Below are 20,883 nucleotides of genomic sequence, written 5' to 3'. Positions count from 1 at the left end.
TTAGAAAAGTGTGTGGGAAGGCGACAGGAGAAATAGGGGCGGCTGGGGACCGTTTATGGACACCCGGCCGCCCCCAGGTGGCTGGGGACCGTGTGTGGACACCCGGCCGCGGGGCGGCTGGGGACCGAGTATGGACACCCGGCCGCCCCCTGGCGGCTGGAGACCGAGCGTAGACACCCGGCCGCCGGACGGCTGGGGACTGAGTATGGATACCTCGCTGCCGAAGCAGCCATGAGGTAGTGGCCAGCTTCGGCCTCCTCCAAACTAAAAGGCCCCATTTCAAGTGCAAGCTAGCAGTATAGTATTGCAGCCTGCGGGTGGGTGGGTGGGTGGTTGGCTGCATATTTGCGCTTGCATTGCAAGGAATGGGGGAGGTACAATTGAACAGTGCCCTGGGACAAGGACTTGCACGGGGATAGTTGCAAGTCTGCATCTTCTGATGCGGCAAGGATCACTTCTGATGGGCACACTTTTAGGCAGTGACCTGGGTGTCAGAGATGCTTCCAGGGGTCTTCCCCATGCTGTTCCTATGTCTTTTCAGCACTGTATGCATCTGTCACACAGCACATGGCCAGATAAGGTTGTAAAATGTTAAAATGACATTTCCCGGTGAATGCATTTGTCACGGTTGAAAGCAATACAAAAGTGCAAAAACGCATAAAAAATGCTGCTTGTGAACATAGCCCAAGGTGTGGAGGAGTATTTTTTTGGGGTTATTTATTTTACCTTATACACAAGTCTTTACCCTGGAAAGGAACTTCCTTAACATATTTCACAGGAAAGCAGTTTCAGTTTCGTTTTTGAACGTTTTATTGTGAGCCCGTAAAAGTGGCTTAATACCTCTGACCACGTTGTTGACAGCAGTGACCTGGGGGGCAGAAATGCTTCCTGGGGCGATCCCCATGCTGTCTCCATGTCATTTGAGCACTGTCACTATCGTTTTGGGCACTTGTTAGGCTTTTAAAAGACTGCCGGGGGTGCCGCCGCAAAAATGCTCGGGTCTCCCATAGACTAACATTGGGCTCGTTGCTCGGGTCGAGCACCCGAGTATCACGGCGAGCTCGGCCCGAGCTTCGAGCACCCGAGCATTTTAGTGCTCGCTCAACACTAGTAAGGACCCATCTGTACATACACTGAAGCACTGGTAGAGGAGTAACTAGAAGCTACCTAACCCCAGTGCATAATTTCTAGCAGGGCACCCTGTCTATTATGTACCATTAATGGGTTGTCCGGTACTTTAATATTGATGACCTATCCTTAGGATAGGTAATCAATACCATATTGGTGGGGTGTGACACCTTGTACCCCGCCGATCAGATGTTTACGGTGCCAGCGGTGGCCGGATGTGCATAGTTGTGGAGCAGAACAGCATAGCTCCATCAACTGCATATACAGTACCCAGCCACAGCCACTATGCAGTTGATGGAGCTGTGCTGTTCACATCCGGCCATTGTCGGCACTGGGAACTGCTGATTGGCGGAGATGCCAGGTATCCTGAGAAGTCTTTCAGTACTAGCGTCTTCAAATGCATGGAAGAGCCACCGACAACTGCCCTTTGCACCCTGTGGCTACACGCATGGCATACTTATTATCATTTTGAACTTAAAATTTGGAAAATTTAAGTCCCACACCGGGGCCTCTGGGAAAACACCTCTAAAAGACTCAGGAACACCAACAAAATTGCCACTTTTTGGTTTGTCTTTACTAAGCCTTTCCCCTTCTGTGGTCCAATTCCCAGGAATGTCCTGGCAAACTGGGAGAACTATTGGTGGTGGCCATTATTCTGATCCTCTGTGTAATTGCACAACATTTTGTTTTCCAAGATTCACAATTGACGAATATTTCACCGATAATCAAATTATTTTTCTGGGCTGAAATGAAGTCACAATTACGTTTCCATCCTAGGTCAACAGACGCGATCTCGTCTCATCAAGATGCAAGCTGAAGGAGACGGGAGACCTTGTCCAACGCAGCTCACCCAGTACAGAAGTTGTGCCGTCTCCCCCTGCTATTCCTGGAACTTTGGGGACTGGTCGGTGTGTAAAGTGGAGGTATGAAAGATGAAGGGAATGAACTACTGTAAATCTACAACCAGGCAGAAAGGAATGATTTATCAGACAGGAAATGCTTTATCAAAAGAGATTTACATTTTTAAGGTATTAATGATAACTTATTGATTGCTGCTAGGCCATGAGGTCGGACCTCTACCAATCAGCAGAAAGGAGCCCTTTTATCCCCATCAGAATGGAGCAGCAGTGCGTATGCTCAACCGCTGCTCCATTCATTCCCTATAGCGTTGCGCTCCCTTTCTATGGCAGCCCTATAGAGAATGAACGGAGCAGCCGCCAGAATGCAGCAGCAGTGCACATGTCCGTCTGCTGTTCCATTCATTCTCTATAGGGCTGCTGGAAAAAAAACAGCGCAACACTACAGGGAATGAAAGGAGCAGCAGTTGAGCATACACACCACTGCTCCATTCTAATGGGGTAAAAGTGTTCCTTTCTGCTGATCGGTGCGGGGCCCAGAGGTCAGACCTCCACCAATCAATAAGTTATTGTCTATCGTGTAGATAGGCGATAGCTTATCCTCACTGTACAGTCTCTTTGGGCAATTATTTGAGCAGGCAGTTTACATGATTCTCTGATTCAAGCAATGTCCTGTCTATCGTGCCGTACATTAACTTGGTTATTAAAAGTCAATGTCACTTAGACAAACAATCCCAACACATATTCCTGCTTCATCTTGAGATGTAAAATTAGAATAATGGTTCTCCGAGTACAGTCTTGTCCTTATTGGCTTATTTGTCGCTCACAGTATTAATAGGGAAGATCGATACTATACAGGGGATACTTGTACATCACTTATGAGAAATTCAGAAGACCTTCTGTAATATATTGTATACATTATGTTAATGATTTGCAGAGCAGTGGTTTCTTGTTGCAGGAAAGCCTTGAATTTGGCCGATTTTGGTGCATTTTCTTTTTCTATGCTTGTCCATGCTGGGGTGATGTCAGAGATGTGCTGGGTGCTCTGAGCTGCTCTTCCTCCCCTCTCACAGCGTGCACTCTCATGCAAACAAATAAGGAGGCAAATTGCAACTGCATCTCCCTCCTACCCCCTCATTACTGTCTCTCTCACTGAATGGATATTTTTGGTTTAGGTCTACTATCTCAAATTACTATCTCAAATTATACGCACATTCTACTGGATTGTGCAAGCAATTCTATTAGCTTTGTTAGTTTTGAAGCTCAGTGATGGAAATTGTGAATCAACTGTAATTTAGTGCACCTAATAATTATGAGGATAGCTTGTAACAAGTGTATATTCATAGAGGCATCTATAACAGATGACAGCTGATCTGTTACTCATAGAGAATGGAGCTGATAACAGATGACAGCAGATCCTTTACTCATAGAGAATGGAGCTGATAACAGATGACAGTTGATCCTTTACTCATAGAGAATGGAGCTGATAACAGATGACAGCCGATCCTTTACTGATAGAGAATGGAGCTGATAACAGATGACAGCCGATCCTTTACTCATAGTGAATGGAGCTGATAACAGATGACAGTTGATCCTTTACTCATAGAGAGTGGAGCTGATAACAGATGACAGCCGATCCTTTGCTCATAGAGAATGGAGCTGATAACAGATGACAGCCGATCCTTTGCTCATAGAGAATGGAGCTGATAACAGATGACAGACGATCCTTTACTCATAGAGAATGGAGCTGATAACAGATGACAGCCGATCCTTTACTCATAGAGAATGGAGCTGATAACAGATGACAGCCGATCCTTTACTGATAGAGAATGGAGCTGATAACAGATGACAGCCGATCCTTTACTGCTAGAGAATGGAGCTGATAACAGATGACAGTTGATCCTTTACTCATAGAGAATGGAGCTGATAACAGATGACAGCCGATCCTTTACTGATAGAGAATGGAGCTGATAACAGATGACAGCCGATCCTTTACTGCTAGAGAATGGAGCTGATAACAGATGACAGCCGATCCTTTACTGCTAGAGAATGGAGCTGATAACAGATGACAGCCGATCCTTTACTGATAAAGAATGGAGCTGATAACAGATGACAGCAGATCCTTTACTGCTAGAGAATGGAGCTGATAACAGATGACAGCCGATCCTTTACTGCTAGAGAATGGAGCTGATAACAGATGACAGCAGATCCTTTACTGATAGAGAATGGAGCTGATAACAGATGACAGCAGATCCTTTACTGATAGAGAATGGAGCTGATAACAGATGACAGCAGATCCTTTACTCATAGAGAATGGAGCTGATAACAGATGACAGACGATCCTTTACTCATAGAGAATGGAGCTGATAACAGATGACAGTTGATCCTTTACTCATAGAGAATGGAGCTGATAACAGATGACAGCCGATCCTTTACTCATAGAGAATGGAGCTGATAACAGATGACAGCCGATCCTTTACTGATAGAGAATGGAGCTGATAACAGATGACAGCAGATCCTTTACTGATAGAGAATGGAGCTGATAACAGATGACAGCAGATCCTTTACTCATAGAGAATGGAGCTGATAACAGATGACAGACGATCCTTTACTCATAGAGAATGGAGCTGATAACAGATGACAGCAGATCCTTTACTCATAGAGAATGAAGCTGATAACAGATGACAGCCGATCCTTTACTCATAGAGAATGGAGCTGATAACAGATGACAGACGATCCTTTACTCATAGAGAATGGAGCTGATAACAGATGACAGCAGATCCTTTACTCATAGAGAATGAAGCTGATAACAGATGACAGCCGATCCTTTACTCATAGAGAATGGAGCTGATAACAGATGACAGACGATCCTTTACTCATAGAGAATGGAGCTGATAACAGATGACAGCCGATCCTTTACTGATAGAGAATGGAGCTGATAACAGATGACAGCCGATCCTTTACTCATAGAGAATGGAGCTGATAACAGATGACAGCCGATCCTTTAGTGATAGAGAATGGAGCTGATAACAGATGACAGCCGATCCTTTACTCATAGAGAATGGAGCTGATAACAGATGACAGCCGATCCTTTACTGATAGAGAATGGAGCTGATAACAGATGACAGCAGATCCTTTACTCATAGAGAATGAAGCTGATAACAGATGACAGCCGATCCTTTACTGATAGAGAATGGAGCTGATAACAGATGACAGCAGATCCTTTACTCATAGAGAATGGAGCTGATAACAGATGACAGCCGATCCTTTACTCATAGAGAATGGAGTTGATAACAGATGACAGACGATCCTTTAGTGATAGAGAATGGAGCTGATAACAGATGACAGCCGATCCTTTACTCATAGAGAATGGAGCTGATAACAGATGACAGCCGATCCTTTACTCATAGAGAATGGAGCTGATAACAGATGACAGCCGATCCTTTACTCATAGAGAATGGAGCTGATAACAGATGACAGCCGATCCTTTACTCATAGAGAATGGAGCTGATAACAGATGACAGCCGATCCTTTACTCATAGAGAATGGAGCTGATAACAGATGACAGCCGATCCTTTACTCATAGAGAATGGAGCTGATAACAGATGACAGCCGATCCTTTACTCATAGAGAATGGAGCTGATAACAGATGACAGTTGATCCTTTACTCATAGAGAATGGAGCTGATAACAGATGACAGACGATCCTTTGCTCATAGAGAATGGAGCTGATAACAGATGACAGACGATCCTTTGCTCATAGAGAATGGAGTTGATAACAGATGACAGACGATCCTTTACTCATAGTGAATGGAGCTGATAACAGATGACAGTTGATCCTTTACTCATAGAGAATGGAGCTGATAACAGATGACAGTTGATCCTTTACTCATAGAGAATGGAGCTGATAACAGATGACAGCCGATCCTTTGCTCATAGAGAATGGAGCTGATAACAGATGACAGCCGATCCTTTACTCATAGAGAATGGAGCTGATAACAGATGACAGCCGATCCTTTACTGATAGAGAATGGAGCTGATAACAGATGACAGCAGATCCTTTACTGATAGAGAATGGAGCTGATAACAGATGACAGCCGATCCTTTACTGATAGAGAATGGAGCTGATAACAGATGACAGCAGATCCTTTACTGATAGAGAATGGAGCTGATAACAGATGACAGCAGATCCTTTACTGATAGAGAATGGAGCTGATAACAGATGACAGCAGATCCTTTACTCATAGAGAATGGAGCTGATAACAGATGACAGACGATCCTTTACTCATAGAGAATGGAGCTGATAACAGATGACAGCCGATCCTTTACTCATAGAGAATGGAGCTGATAACAGATGACAGCCGATACTTTACTGATAGAGAATGGAGCTGATAACAGATGACAGCAGATCCTTTACTCATAGAGAATGAAGCTGATAACAGATGACAGCCGATCCTTTACTCATAGAGAATGGAGCTGATAACAGATGACAGACGATCCTTTACTCATAGAGAATGGAGCTGATAACAGATGACAGCCGATCCTTTACTGATAGAGAATGGAGCTGATAACAGATGACAGCAGATCCTTTACTCATAGAGAATGGAGCTGATAACAGATGACAGACGATCCTTTACTCATAGAGAATGGAGCTGATAACAGATGACAGCCGATCCTTTACTCATAGAGAATGAAGCTGATAACAGATGACAGCCGATCCTTTACTCATAGAGAATGGAGCTGATAACAGATGACAGACGATCCGTTACTCATAGAGAATGGAGCTGATAACAGATGACAGCCGATCCTTTACTGATAGAGAATGGAGCTGATAACAGATGACAGCCGATCCTTTACTCATAGAGAATGGAGCTGATAACAGATGACAGCCGATCCTTTACTGATAGAGAATAGAGCTGATAACAGATGACAGCCGATCCTTTACTGATAGAGAATGGAGCTGATAACAGATGACAGCAGATCCTTTACTCATAGAGAATGGAGCTGATAACAGACGACAGCAGATCCTTTACTCATAGAGAATGGAGCTGATAACAGATGACAGCCGATCCTTTACTCATAGAGAATGGAGCTGATAACAGATGACAGCCGATCCTTTACTGATAGAGAATGGAGCTGATAACAGATGACAGCCGATCCTTTACTCATAGAGAATGGAGTTGATAACAGATGACAGACGATCCTTTAGTGATAGAGAATGGAGCTGATAACAGATGACAGCCGATCCTTTACTCATAGAGAATGGAGCTGATAACAGATGACATCAGATCCTTTACTCATAGAGAATGGAGCTGATAACAGATGACAGCCGATCCTTTACTGATAGAGAATGGAGCTGATAACAGATGACTGCCGATCCTTTACTCATAGAGAATGGAGCTGATAACAGATGACAGCCGATCCTTTACTGATAGAGAATGGAGCTGATAACAGATGACAGCCGATCCTTTACTCATAGAGAATGGAGCTGATAACAGATGACAGCCGATCCTTTACTCATAGAGAATGGAGCTGATAACAGATGACAGCCGATCCTTTAGTGATAGAGAATGGAGCTGATAACAGATGACAGCCGATCCTTTACTCATAGAGAATGGAGCTGATAACAGATGACAGCAGATCCTTTACTCATAGAGAATGGAGCTGATAACAGATGACAGCCGATCCTTTACTCATAGAGAATGGAGCTGATAACAGATGACAGCCGATCCTTTACTCATAGAGAATGGAGCTGATAACAGATGACAGACGATCCTTTACTCATAGAGAATGGAGCTGATAACAGATGACAGCCGATCCTTTACTGATAGAGAATGGAGCTGATAACAGATGACAGCCGATCCTTTACTGATAGAGAATGGAGCTGATAACAGATGACAGCCGATCCTTTACTGATAGAGAATGGAGCTGATAACAGATGACAGCCGATCCTTTACTCATAGAGAATGGAGCTGATAACAGATGACAGCCGATCCTTTACTCATAGAGAATGGAGCTGATAACAGATGACAGCCGATCCTTTACTGATAGAGAATGGAGCTGATAACAGATGACAGCCAATCCTTTACTCTTAGAGAATGGAGCTGATAATAGATGACAGCCGATCCTTTACTCATAGAGAATGGAGCTGATAACATATGACAGCTGATCCTTTACTCATAGAGAATGGAGCTGATAACAGATGACAGCCGATCCTTTACTCATAGAGAATGGAGCTGATAACAGATGACAGCCGATCCTTTACTGATAGAGAATGGAGCTGATAACAGATGACAGCCGATCCTTTACTGATAGAGAATGGAGTTGATAACAGATGACAGCAGATCCTTTACTCATAGAGAATGGAGCTGATAACAGATGACAGCAGATCCTTTACTCATAGAGAATGGAGCTGATAACAGATGACAGCCGATCCTTTACTCATAGAGAATGGAGCTGATAACAGATGACAGCCGATCCTTTACTGATAGAGAATGGAGCTGATAACAGATGACAGCCGATCCTTTACTCATAGAGAATGGAGTTGATAACAGATGACAGACGATCCTTTAATGATAGAGAATGGAGCTGATAACAGATGACAGCCGATCCTTTACTCATAGAGAATGGAGCTGATAACAGATGACAGCAGATCCTTTACTCATAGGGAATGGAGCTGATAACAGATGACAGCCGATCCTTTACTGATAGAGAATGGAGCTGATAACAGATGACTGCCGATCCTTTACTCATAGAGAATGGAGCTGATAACAGATGACAGCCGATCCTTTACTGATAGAGAATGGAGCTGATAACAGATGACAGCCGATCCTTTACTCATAGAGAATGGAGCTGATAACAGATGACAGCCGATCCTTTACTCATAGAGAATGGAGCTGATAACAGATGACAGCCGATCCTTTACTCATAGAGAATGGAGCTGATAACAGATGACAGCTGATCCTTTACTCATAGAGAATGGAGCTGATAACAGATGACAGCCGATCCTTTACTCTTAGAGAATGGAGCTGATAACAGATGACAGCCGATCCTTTATTCATAGAGAATGGAGCTGATAACAGATGACAGACGATCCTTTACTCATAGAGAATGGAGCTGATAACAGATGACAGCCGATCCTTTACTCATAGAGAATGGAGCTGATAACAGATGACAGCCGATCCTTTACTCATAGAGAATGGAGCTGATAACAGATGACTGACGATCCTTTACTCATAGAGAATGGAGCTGATAACAGATGACAGCCGATCCTTTACTCATAGAGAATGGAGCTGATAACAGATGACAGCCGATCCTTTACTGATAGAGAATGGAGCTGATAACAGATGACAGCAGATCCTTCACTCATAGAGAATGGAGCTGATAACAGATGACAGCCGATCCTTTCCTCATAGAGAATGGAGCTGATAACAGATGACAGTTGATCCTTTACTCATAGAGAATGGAGCTGATAACAGATGACAGCCGATCCTTTACTGATAGAGAATGGAGCTGATAACAGATGACAGCCGATCCTTTACTGATAGAGAATGGAGCTGATAACAGATGACTGACGATCCTTTACTCATAGAGAATGGAGCTGATAACAGATGACAGCCGATCCTTTACTCATAGAGAATGGAGCTGATAACAGATGACAGCCGATCCTTTACTCATAGAGAATGGAGCTGATAACAGATGACAGCCGATCCTTTACTCATAGAGAATGAAGCTGATAACAGATGACAGCCGATCCTTTACTCATAGAGAATGGAGTTGATAACAGATGACAGCAGATCCTTTACTCATAGAGAATGGAGCTGATAACAGATGACAGCCGATCCTTTACTCATAGAGAATGGAGCTGATAACAGATGACAGCCGATCCTTTACTCATAGAGAATGGAGCTGATAACAGATGACAGCCGATCCTTTACTCATAGAGAATGGAGCTGATAACAGATGACAGCCGATCCTTTACTCATAGAGAATGGAGCTGATAACAGATGACAGCCGATCCTTTACTCATAGAGAATGGAGCTGATAACAGATGACAGCCGATCCTTTACTCATAGAGAATGGAGCTGATAACAGATGACAGCCAATCCTTTACTCATAGAGAATGGAACTGATAACAGATGACAGCAGATCCTTTACTCATAGAGAATGGAGTTGATAACAGATGACAGCCGATCCTTTACTCATAGAGAATGAAGCTGATAACAGATGACAGCCGATCCTTTACTCATAGAGAATGGAGCTGATAACAGATGACAGCCAATCCTTTACTCATAGAGAATGGAGCTGATAACAGATGACAGCCGAACCTTTACTCATAGAGAATGGAGCTCATAACAGATGACAGCCGATCCTTTACTCATAGAGAATGGAGCTGATAACAGATGACAGCCGATCCTTTACTCATAGAGAATGGAGCTGATAACAGATGACAGCCGATCCTTTACTCATAGAGAATGGAGCTGATAACAGATGACAGCCGATCCTTTACTCATAGAGAATGGAGCTGATAACAGATGACAGCAGTTCCTTTACTCATAGAGAATGGAGCTGATAACAGATGACAGTCGATCCTTTACTCATAGAGAATGGAGTTGATAACAGATGACAGCCGATCCTTTACTCATAGAGAATGGAGCTGATAATAGATGACAGCCGATCCTTTACTCATAGAGAATGGAGTTGATAACAGATGACAGTTGATCCTTTACTGATAGAGAATGGAGCTGATAACAATTGACAGTTGATCCTTTACTCATAGAGAATGGAGCTGATAACAGATGACAGCCGATCCTTTACTCAAAGAGAATGGAGCTGATAACAGATGACAGCCGATCCTTTACTCATAGAGAATGGAGCTGATAACAGATGACAGCCGATCCTTTACTCAAAGAGAATGGAGCTGATAACAGATGACAGCCGATCCTTTACTCATAGAGAATGGAGCTGATAACAGATGACAGCCGATCCTTTACTCAGAGAATGGAGTTGATAACAGATGACAGCCGATCCTTTACTCATAAAGAATGGAGCTGATAACAGATGACAGCCGATCCTTTACTCAGAGAATGGAGTTGATAACAGATGACAGCCGATCCTTTACTCATAGAGAATGGAGTTGATAACAGATGACAGCCGATCCTTTACTCATAAAGAATGGAGCTGATAACAGATGACAGCCGATCCTTTACTCAGAGAATGGAGCTGATAACAGATGACAGCCGATCCTTTACTCATAGAGAATGGAGTTGATAACAGATGACAGCCGATCCTTTACTCATAGAGAATGGAGCTGATAACAGATGACAGCCGATCCTTTACTCATAGAGAATGGAGCTGATAACAGATGACAGCCGATCCTTTACTCATAGAGAATGGAGCTGATAACAGATGACTGCTGATCCTTTACTGATAGAGAATGGAGCTGATAACAGATAACAGCCGATCCTTTACTCATAGAGAATGGAGCTGATAACAGATGACAGCCGATCCTTTACTCATAGAGAATGGAGCTGATAACAGATGACAGCTGATCCTTTACTGATAGAGAATGGAGCTGATAACAGATGACAGCAGATCCTTTACTCATAGAGAATGGAGCTGATAACAGATGACAGCCGATCCTTTACTCATAGAGAATGGAGCTGATAACAGATGACAGCCGATCCTTTACTCATAGAGAATGGAGCTGATAATAGATGACAGCCGATCCTTTACTCATAGAGAATGGAGCTGATAACAGATGACAGCCGATCCTTTACTCATAGAGAATGGAGCTGATAACAGATGACAGCTGATCCTTTACTGATAGAGAATGGAGCTGATAACAGATGACAGCCGATCCTTTACTCATAGAGAATGGAGCTGATAACAGATGACAGCCGATCCTTTACTCATAGAGAATGGAGCTGATAATAGATGACAGCCGATCCTTTACTCATAGAGAATGGAGCTGATAACAGATGACAGCCGATCCTTTACTCATAGAGAATGGAGCTGATAATAGATGACAGCCGATCCTTTAATCATAGAGAATGGAGCTGATAACAGATGACAGCCGATCCTTTACTCATAGAGAATGGAGCTGATAATAGATGACAGCCGATCCTTTGCTCATAGAGAATGGAACTGATAACAGATGACAGCCGATCCTTTACTCATAGAGAATGGAACTGATAACAGATGACAGCCGATCCTTTACTCATAGAGAATGGAACTGATAACAGATGGCAGCCGATCCTTTACTCATAGAGAATGGAACTGATAACAGATGACAGCCGATCCTTTACTCATAGAGAATGGAGCTGATAACAGATGACAGCCGATCCTTTACTCATAGAGAATGGAGCTGATAACAGATGACTGACGATCCTTTACTCATAGAGAATGGAGCTGATAACAGATGACAGCCGATCCTTTACTCATAGAGAATGGAGCTGATAACAGATGACAGCCGATTCTTTACTCATAGAGAATGGAGCTGATAATAGATGACAGCCGATCCTTTACTCATAGAGAATGGAGCTGATAACAGATGACAGCCGATCCTTTACTCATAGAGAATGGAGCTGATAACAGATGACAGCCGATCCTTTACTCATAGAGAATGGAGCTGATAACAGATGACAGCCGATCCTTTACTCATAGAGAATGGAGCTGATAACAGATGACAGCCGATTCTTTACTCATAGAGAATGGAGCTGATAATAGATGACAGCCGATCCTTTACTCATAGAGAATGGAGCTGATAACAGATGACAGCCGATCCTTTACTGATAGAGAATGGAGCTGATAACAGATGACTGCCGATCCTTTACTCATAGAGAATGGAGCTGATAACAGATGACAGCCGATCCTTTACTGATAGAGAATGGAGCTGATAACAGATGACAGCCGATCCTTTACTCATAGAGAATGGAGCTGATAACAGATGACAGCCGATCCTTTACTCATAGAGAATGGAGCTGATAACAGATGACAGCCGATCCTTTAGTGATAGAGAATGGAGCTGATAACAGATGACAGCCGATCCTTTACTCATAGAGAATGGAGCTGATAACAGATGACAGCAGATCCTTTACTCATAGAGAATGGAGCTGATAACAGATGACAGCCGATCCTTTACTCATAGAGAATGGAGCTGATAACAGATGACAGCCGATCCTTTACTCATAGAGAATGGAGCTGATAACAGATGACAGCAGATCCTTTACTCATAGAGAATGGAGCTGATAACAGATGACAGACGATCCTTTACTCATAGAGAATGGAGCTGATAACAGATGACAGCCGATCCTTTACTCATAGAGAATGGAGCTGATAACAGATGACAGACGATCCTTTACTCATAGAGAATGGAGCTGATAACAGATGACAGCCGAACCTTTACTGATAGAGAATGGAGCTGATAACAGATGACAGCCGATCTTTTACTCATAGAGAATGGAGCTGATAACAGATGACAGCCGATCCTTTACTCATAGAGAATGGAGCTGATAACAGATGACAGCCGATCCTTTACTGATAGAGAATGGAGCTGATAACAGATGACAGCCGATCCTTTACTCTTAGAGAATGGAGCTGATAATAGATGACAGCCGATCCTTTACTCATAGAGAATGGAGCTGATAACATATGACAGCTGATCCTTTACTCATAGAGAATGGAGCTGATAACAGATGACAGCCGATCCTTTACTCATAGAGAATGGAGCTGATAACAGATGACAGCCGATCCTTTACTGATAGAGAATGGAGCTGATAACAGATGACAGCCGATCCTTTACTGATAGAGAATGGAGCTGATAACAGATGACAGCAGATCCTTTACTCATAGAGAATGGAGCTGATAACAGATGACAGCAGATCCTTTACTCATAGAGAATGGAGCTGATAACAGATGACAGCCGATCCTTTACTCATAGAGAATGGAGCTGATAACAGATGACAGCCGATCCTTTACTGATAGAGAATGGAGCTGATAACAGATGACAGCCGATCCTTTACTCATAGAGAATGGAGTTGATAACAGATGACAGACGATCCTTTAATGATAGAGAATGGAGCTGATAACAGATGACAGCCGATCCTTTACTCATAGAGAATGGAGCTGATAACAGATGACAGCAGATCCTTTACTCATAGGGAATGGAGCTGATAACAGATGACAGCCGATCCTTTACTGATAGAGAATGGAGCTGATAACAGATGACTGCCGATCCTTTACTCATAGAGAATGGAGCTGATAACAGATGACAGCCGATCCTTTACTGATAGAGAATGGAGCTGATAACAGATGACAGCCGATCCTTTACTCATAGAGAATGGAGCTGATAACAGATGACAGCCGATCCTTTACTCATAGAGAATGGAGCTCATAACAGATGACAGCCGATCCTTTACTCATAGAGAATGGAGCTGATAACAGATGACAGCTGATCCTTTACTCATAGAGAATGGAGCTGATAACAGATGACAGCCGATCCTTTACTCTTAGAGAATGGAGCTGATAACAGATGACAGCCGATCCTTTATTCATAGAGAATGGAGCTGATAACAGATGACAGACGATCCTTTACTCATAGAGAATGGAGCTGATAACAGATGACAGCCGATCCTTTACTCATAGAGAATGGAGCTGATAACAGATGACAGCCGATCCTTTACTCATAGAGAATGGAGCTGATAACAGATGACTGACGATCCTTTACTCATAGAGAATGGAGCTGATAACAGATGACAGCCGATCCTTTACTCATAGAGAATGGAGCTGATAACAGATGACAGCCGATCCTTTACTGATAGAGAATGGAGCTGATAACAGATGACAGCAGATCCTTCACTCATAGAGAATGGAGCTGATAACAGATGACAGCCGATCCTTTCCTCATAGAGAATGGAGCTGATAACAGATGACAGTTGATCCTTTACTCATAGAGAATGGAGCTGATAACAGATGACAGCCGATCCTTTACTCATAGAGAATGGAGCTGATAATAGATGACAGCCGATCCTTTACTCATAGAGAATGGAGCTGATAACAGATGACAGCCGATCCTTTACTCATAGAGAATGGAGCTGATAACAGATGACAGCCGATCCTTTACTGATAGAGAATGGAGCTGAAAACAGATGACAGCCGATCCTTTACTGATAGAGAATGGAGCTGATAACAGATGACTGACGATCCTTTACTCATAGAGAATGGAGCTGATAACAGATGACAGCCGATCCTTTACTCATAGAGAATGGAGCTGATAACAGATGACAGCCGATCCTTTACTCATAGAGAATGGAGCTGATAACAGATGACAGCCGATCCTTTACTCATAGAGAATGGAGCTGATAACAGATGACAGTTGATCCTTTACTCATAGAGAATGGAGCTGATAACAGATGACAGCCGATCCTTTACTGATAGAGAATGGAGCTGATAACAGATGACAGCCGATCCTTTACTGATAGAGAATGGAGCTGATAACAGATGACTGACTATCCTTTACTCATAGAGAATGGAGCTGATAACAGATGACAGCCGATCCTTTACTCATAGAGAATGGAGCTGATAACAGATGACAGCCGATCCTTTACTCATAGAGAATGGAGCTGATAACAGATGACAGCCGATCCTTTACTCATAGAGAATGGAGTTGATAACAGATGACAGCAGATCCTTTACTCATAGAGAATGGAGCTGATAACAGATGACAGCCGATCCTTTACTCATAGAGAATGGAGTTGATAACAGATGACAGCAGATCCTTTACTCATAGAGAATGGAGCTGATAACAGATGACAGCCGATCCTTTACTCATAGAGAATGGAGCTGATAACAGATGACAGCCGATCCTTTACTCATAGAGAATGGAGCTGATAACAGATGACAGCCGATCCTTTACTCATAGAGAATGGAGCTGATAACAGATGACAGCCGATCCTTTACTCATAGAGAATGGAGCTGATAACAGATGACAGCCGATCCTTTACTCATAGAGAATGGAGCTGATAACAGATGACAGCCAATCCTTTACTCATAGAGAATGGAGCTGATAACAGATGACAGCAGATCCTTTACTCATAGAGAATGGAGTTGATAACAGATGACAGCCGATCATTTACTCATAGAGAATGAAGCTGATAACAGATGACAGCCGATCCTTTACTCATAGAGAATGGAGCTGATAACAGATGACAGCCGATCCTTTACTCATAGAGAATGGAGCTAATAACAGATGACAGCCGAACCTTTACTCATAGAGAATGGAGCTGATAACAGATGACAGCCGATCCTTTACTCATAGAGAATGGAGCTGATAACAGATGACAGCCGATCCTTTACTCATAGAGAATGGAGCTGATAACAGATGACAGCCGATCCTTTACTCAAAGAGAATGGAGCTGATAACAGATGACAGCCGATCCTTTACTCAAAGAGAATGGAGCTGATAACAGATGACAGCCGATCCTTTACTCATAGAGAATGGAGCTGATAACAGATGACAGCCGATCCTTTACTCAAAGAGAATGGAGCTGATAACAGATGACAGCCGATCCTTTACTCATAGAGAATGGAGCTGATAACAGATGACAGCCGATCCTTTACTCAGAGAATGGAGCTGATAACAGATGACAGCCGATCCTTTACTCATAGAGAATGGAGTTGATAACAGATGACAGCCGATCCTTTACTCATAGAGAATGGAGCTGATAACAGATGACAGCCGATCCTTTACTCATAGAGAATGGAGCTGATAATAGATGACAGCCGATCCTTTACTCATAGAGAATGGAGCTGATAACAGATGACAGCCGATCCTTTACTCATAGAGAATGGAGCTGATAATAGATGACAGCCGATCCTTTAATCATAGAGAATGGAGCTGATAACAGATGACAGCCGATCCTTTACTCATAGAGAATGGAGCTGATAACAGATGACAGCCGATCCTTTACTCAAAGAGAATGGAGCTGATAACAGATGACAGCCGATCCTTTACTCAAAGAGAATGGAGCTGATAACAGATGACAGCCGATCCTTTACTCATAGAGAATGGAGCTGATAACAGATGACAGCCGATCCTTTACTCAAAGAGAATGGAGCTGATAACAGATGACAGCCGATCCTTTACTCATAGAGAATGGAGCTGATAACAGATGACAGCCGATCCTTTACTCAGAGAATGGAGTTGATAACAGATGACAGCCGATCCTTTACTCATAGAGAATGGAGTTGATAACAGATGACAGCCGATCCTTTACTCATAGAGAATGGAGCTGATAACAGATGACAGCCGATCCTTTACTCATAGAGAATGGAGCTGATAATAGATGACAGCCGATCCTTTACTCATAGAGAATGGAGCTGATAACAGATGACAGCCGATCCTTTACTCATAGAGAATGGAGCTGATAATAGATGACAGCCGATCCTTTAATCATAGAGAATGGAGCTGATAACAGATGACAGCCGATCCTTTACTCATAGAGAATGGAGCTGATAATAGATGACAGCCGATCCTTTGCTCATAGAGAATGGAGCTGATAACAGATGACAGCAGATCCTTTACTCATAGAGAATGGAACTGATAACAGATGACAGCCGATCCTTTACTCATAGAGAATGGAACTGATAACAGATGACAGCCGATCCTTTACTCATAGAGAATGGAGCTGATAACAGATGACTGCCGATCCTTTACTCATAGAGAATGGAGCTGATAACAGATGACTGACGATCCTTTACTCATAGAGAATGGAGCTGATAACAGATGACAGACGATCCTTTACTCATAGAGAATGGAGCTGATAACAGATGACAGCCGATCCTTTACTCATAGAGAATGGAGCTGATAACAGATGACAGCCGATCCTTTACTCATAGAGAATGGAGCTGATAACAGATGACAGCCGATTCTTTACTCATAGAGAATGGAGCTGATAACAGATGACAGCCGATCCTTTACTCATAGAGAATGGAGCTGATAACAGATGACAGCCGATCCTTTACTCATAGAGAATGGAGCTGATAACAGATGACAGCCGATCCTTTACTCATAGAGAATGGAGCTGATAACAGATGACAGCCGATCCTTTACTGATAGAGAATGGAGCTGATAACAGATGACAGCCGATCCTTTACTCATAGAGAATGGAGCTGATAACAGATGACAGCCGATCCTTTACTCATAGAGAATGGAGCTGATAACAGATGACAGCCGATTCTTTACTCATAGAGAATGGAGCTGATAACAGATGACAGCCGATCCTTTACTCATAGAGAATGGAGCTGATAACAGATGACAGCCGATTCTTTACTCATAGAGAATGGAGCTGATAACAGATGACAGCCGATCCTTTACTCATAGAGAATGGAGCTGATAACATATGACAGCCGATCCTTTACTCATAGAGAATGGAGCTGATAACAGATGACAGCCGATCCTTTACTCATAGAGAATGGAGCTGATAACAGATGACAGCCGAACCTTTACTCATAGAGAATGGAGCTGATAACAGATGACAGCCGATCCTTTACTCACAGAGAATGGAGCTGATAACAGATGACAGCCGATCCTTTACTCAGAGAGAATGGAGCTGATAACAGATGACAGTCGATCCTTTACTCATAGAGAATGGATCTGATAACAGATGACAGCCGATCCTTTACTCCTAGAGAATGGAGCTGATAACAGATGACAGTCGATCCGTTACTCATAGAGAATGGAGCTGATAACAGATGACTGCCGATCCTTTACTCATAGAGAATGGAGTTGATAACTGATGACAGCCGATCCTTTACTCATAGAGAATGGAGCTGATAACAGATGACAGCCGATCCTTTACTCATAGAGAATGGAGCTGATAACAGATGACAGCCGATCCTTTACTCATAGAGAATGGAGCTGATAACAGATGACAGCCGATCCTTTACTCAGAGAATGGAGTTGATAACAGATGACAGCCGATCCTTTACTCATAGAGAATGGAGCTGATAACAGATGACAGACGATCCTTTACTCATAGAGAATGGAGCTGATAACAGATGACAGCTGATCCTTTACTGATAGAGAATGGAGCTGATAACAGATGACAGCTGATCCTTTACTGATAGAGAATGGATCTGATAACAGATGACAGCCGATCCTTTACTCATAGAGAAAGGAGCTGATAACAGATGACAGCCGATCCGATACTCATAGAGAATGGAGCTGATAACAGATGACAGCCGATCCTTTACTCAGAGAGAATGGAGCTGATAACAGATGACAGTCGATCCTTTACTCATAGAGAATGGATCTGATAACAGATGACAGCCGATCCTTTACTCCTAGAGAATGGAGCTGATAACAGATGACAGTCGATCCGTTACTCATAGAGAATGGAGCTGATAACAGATGACTGCCGATCCTTTACTCATAGAGAATGGAGTTGATAACTGATGACAGCCGATCCTTTACTCATAGAGAATGGAGCTGATAACAGATGACAGCCGATCCTTTACTCATAGAGAATGGAGCTGATAACAGATGACAGCCGATCCTTTACTCATAGAGAATGGAGCTGATAACAGATGACAGCCGATCCTTTACTCAGAGAATGGAGTTGATAACAGATGACAGCCGATCCTTTACTCATAGAGAATGGAGCTGATAACAGATGACAGACGATCCTTTACTCATAGAGAATGGAGCTGATAACAGATGACAGCTGATCCTTTACTGATAGAGAATGGAGCTGATAACAGATGACAGCTGATCCTTTACTGATAGAGAATGGATCAGATAACAGATGACAGCCGATCCTTTACTCATAGAGAATGGAGCTGATAACAGATGACAGCCGATCCGATACTCATAGAGAATGGAGCTGATAACAGATGACAGCCGATCCTTTACTCATAGAGAATGGAGCTGATAACAGATGACAGCCGATCCTTTACTCATAGAGAATGGAGCTGATAACAGATGACAGCCGATCCTTTACTCATAGAGAATGGAGCTGATAACAGATGACAGTTGATCCTTTACTCATAGAGAATGGAGCTGATAACAGATGACAGCCGATCCTTTACTCATAGAGAATGGAGCTGATAACAGATGACAGCCGATCCTTTACTCATAGAGAATGGAGCTGATAACAGATGACAGCCGATCCTTTACTCATAGAGAATGGAGCTGATAACAGATGACAGCCGATCCTTTACTCATAGAGAATGGAGCTGATAACAGATGACAGCCGATCCTTTACTCATCGAGAATGGAGTTGATAACAGATGACAGCCGATCCTTTACTCATAGAGAATAGATCTGATAACAGATGACTGCCGATCCTTTACTCATAGAGAATGGAGCTGATAACAGATGACAGCTGATCCTTTACTCATAGAGAATGGAGCTGATAACAGATGACAGTTGATCCTTTACTCATAGAGAATGGAGCTGATAACAGATGACAGACGATCCTTTACTCATAGAGAATGGAGCTGATAACAGATGACAGCCGATCCTTTACTCATAGAGAATGGAGCTGATAACAGATGACTGCCGATCCTTTACTCATAGAGAATGGAGCTGATAACAGATGATAGTTGATCCGTTACTCATAGAGAATGGAGCTGATAACAGATGATAGTTGATCCGTTACTCATAGAGAATGGAGTTAATAACAGATGACAGCCGATCCTTTACTCATAGAGAATGGAGCTGATAACAGATGACAGCCGATCCTTTACTCTTAGAGAATGGAGCTGATAACAGATGACAGTTGATCCTTTACTCATAGAGAATGGAGCTGATAACAGATGACAGCCGATCCTTTACTCATAGAGAATGGAGCTGATAACAGATGACAGCCGATCCTTTACTCATAGAGAATGGAGCTGAT

At 42.9% G+C, this 20,883-nt stretch overlaps 1 protein-coding gene across 1 annotated transcript in view; it reads left to right on the top strand.

The window, feature by feature from the left end:
* The window catches only part of THSD7B (thrombospondin type 1 domain containing 7B), a 760,515-nt gene that overhangs the window by 685,804 nt on the left and 53,828 nt on the right, over positions 1-20,883 (top strand). The window contains exon 21 of the mRNA XM_073647255.1: positions 1,906-2,051. Within this exon, the coding sequence (XP_073503356.1) occupies positions 1,906-2,051 (146 nt within the window). The remainder of the gene's footprint in view (positions 1-1,905; positions 2,052-20,883) is intronic.

The sequence above is a fragment of the Phyllobates terribilis genome, unplaced genomic scaffold (genome assembly GCF_046119375.1).
Source record: "Phyllobates terribilis strain yellow unplaced genomic scaffold, ASM4611937v1 Scaffold_9__5_contigs__length_417890890, whole genome shotgun sequence".
In the NCBI taxonomy this organism is placed as follows: domain Eukaryota; kingdom Metazoa; phylum Chordata; class Amphibia; order Anura; family Dendrobatidae; genus Phyllobates; species Phyllobates terribilis.
The sequence above is the reverse complement of the archived record's forward strand: the minus strand, read 5'-3'. Positions and strand labels throughout refer to the sequence as shown.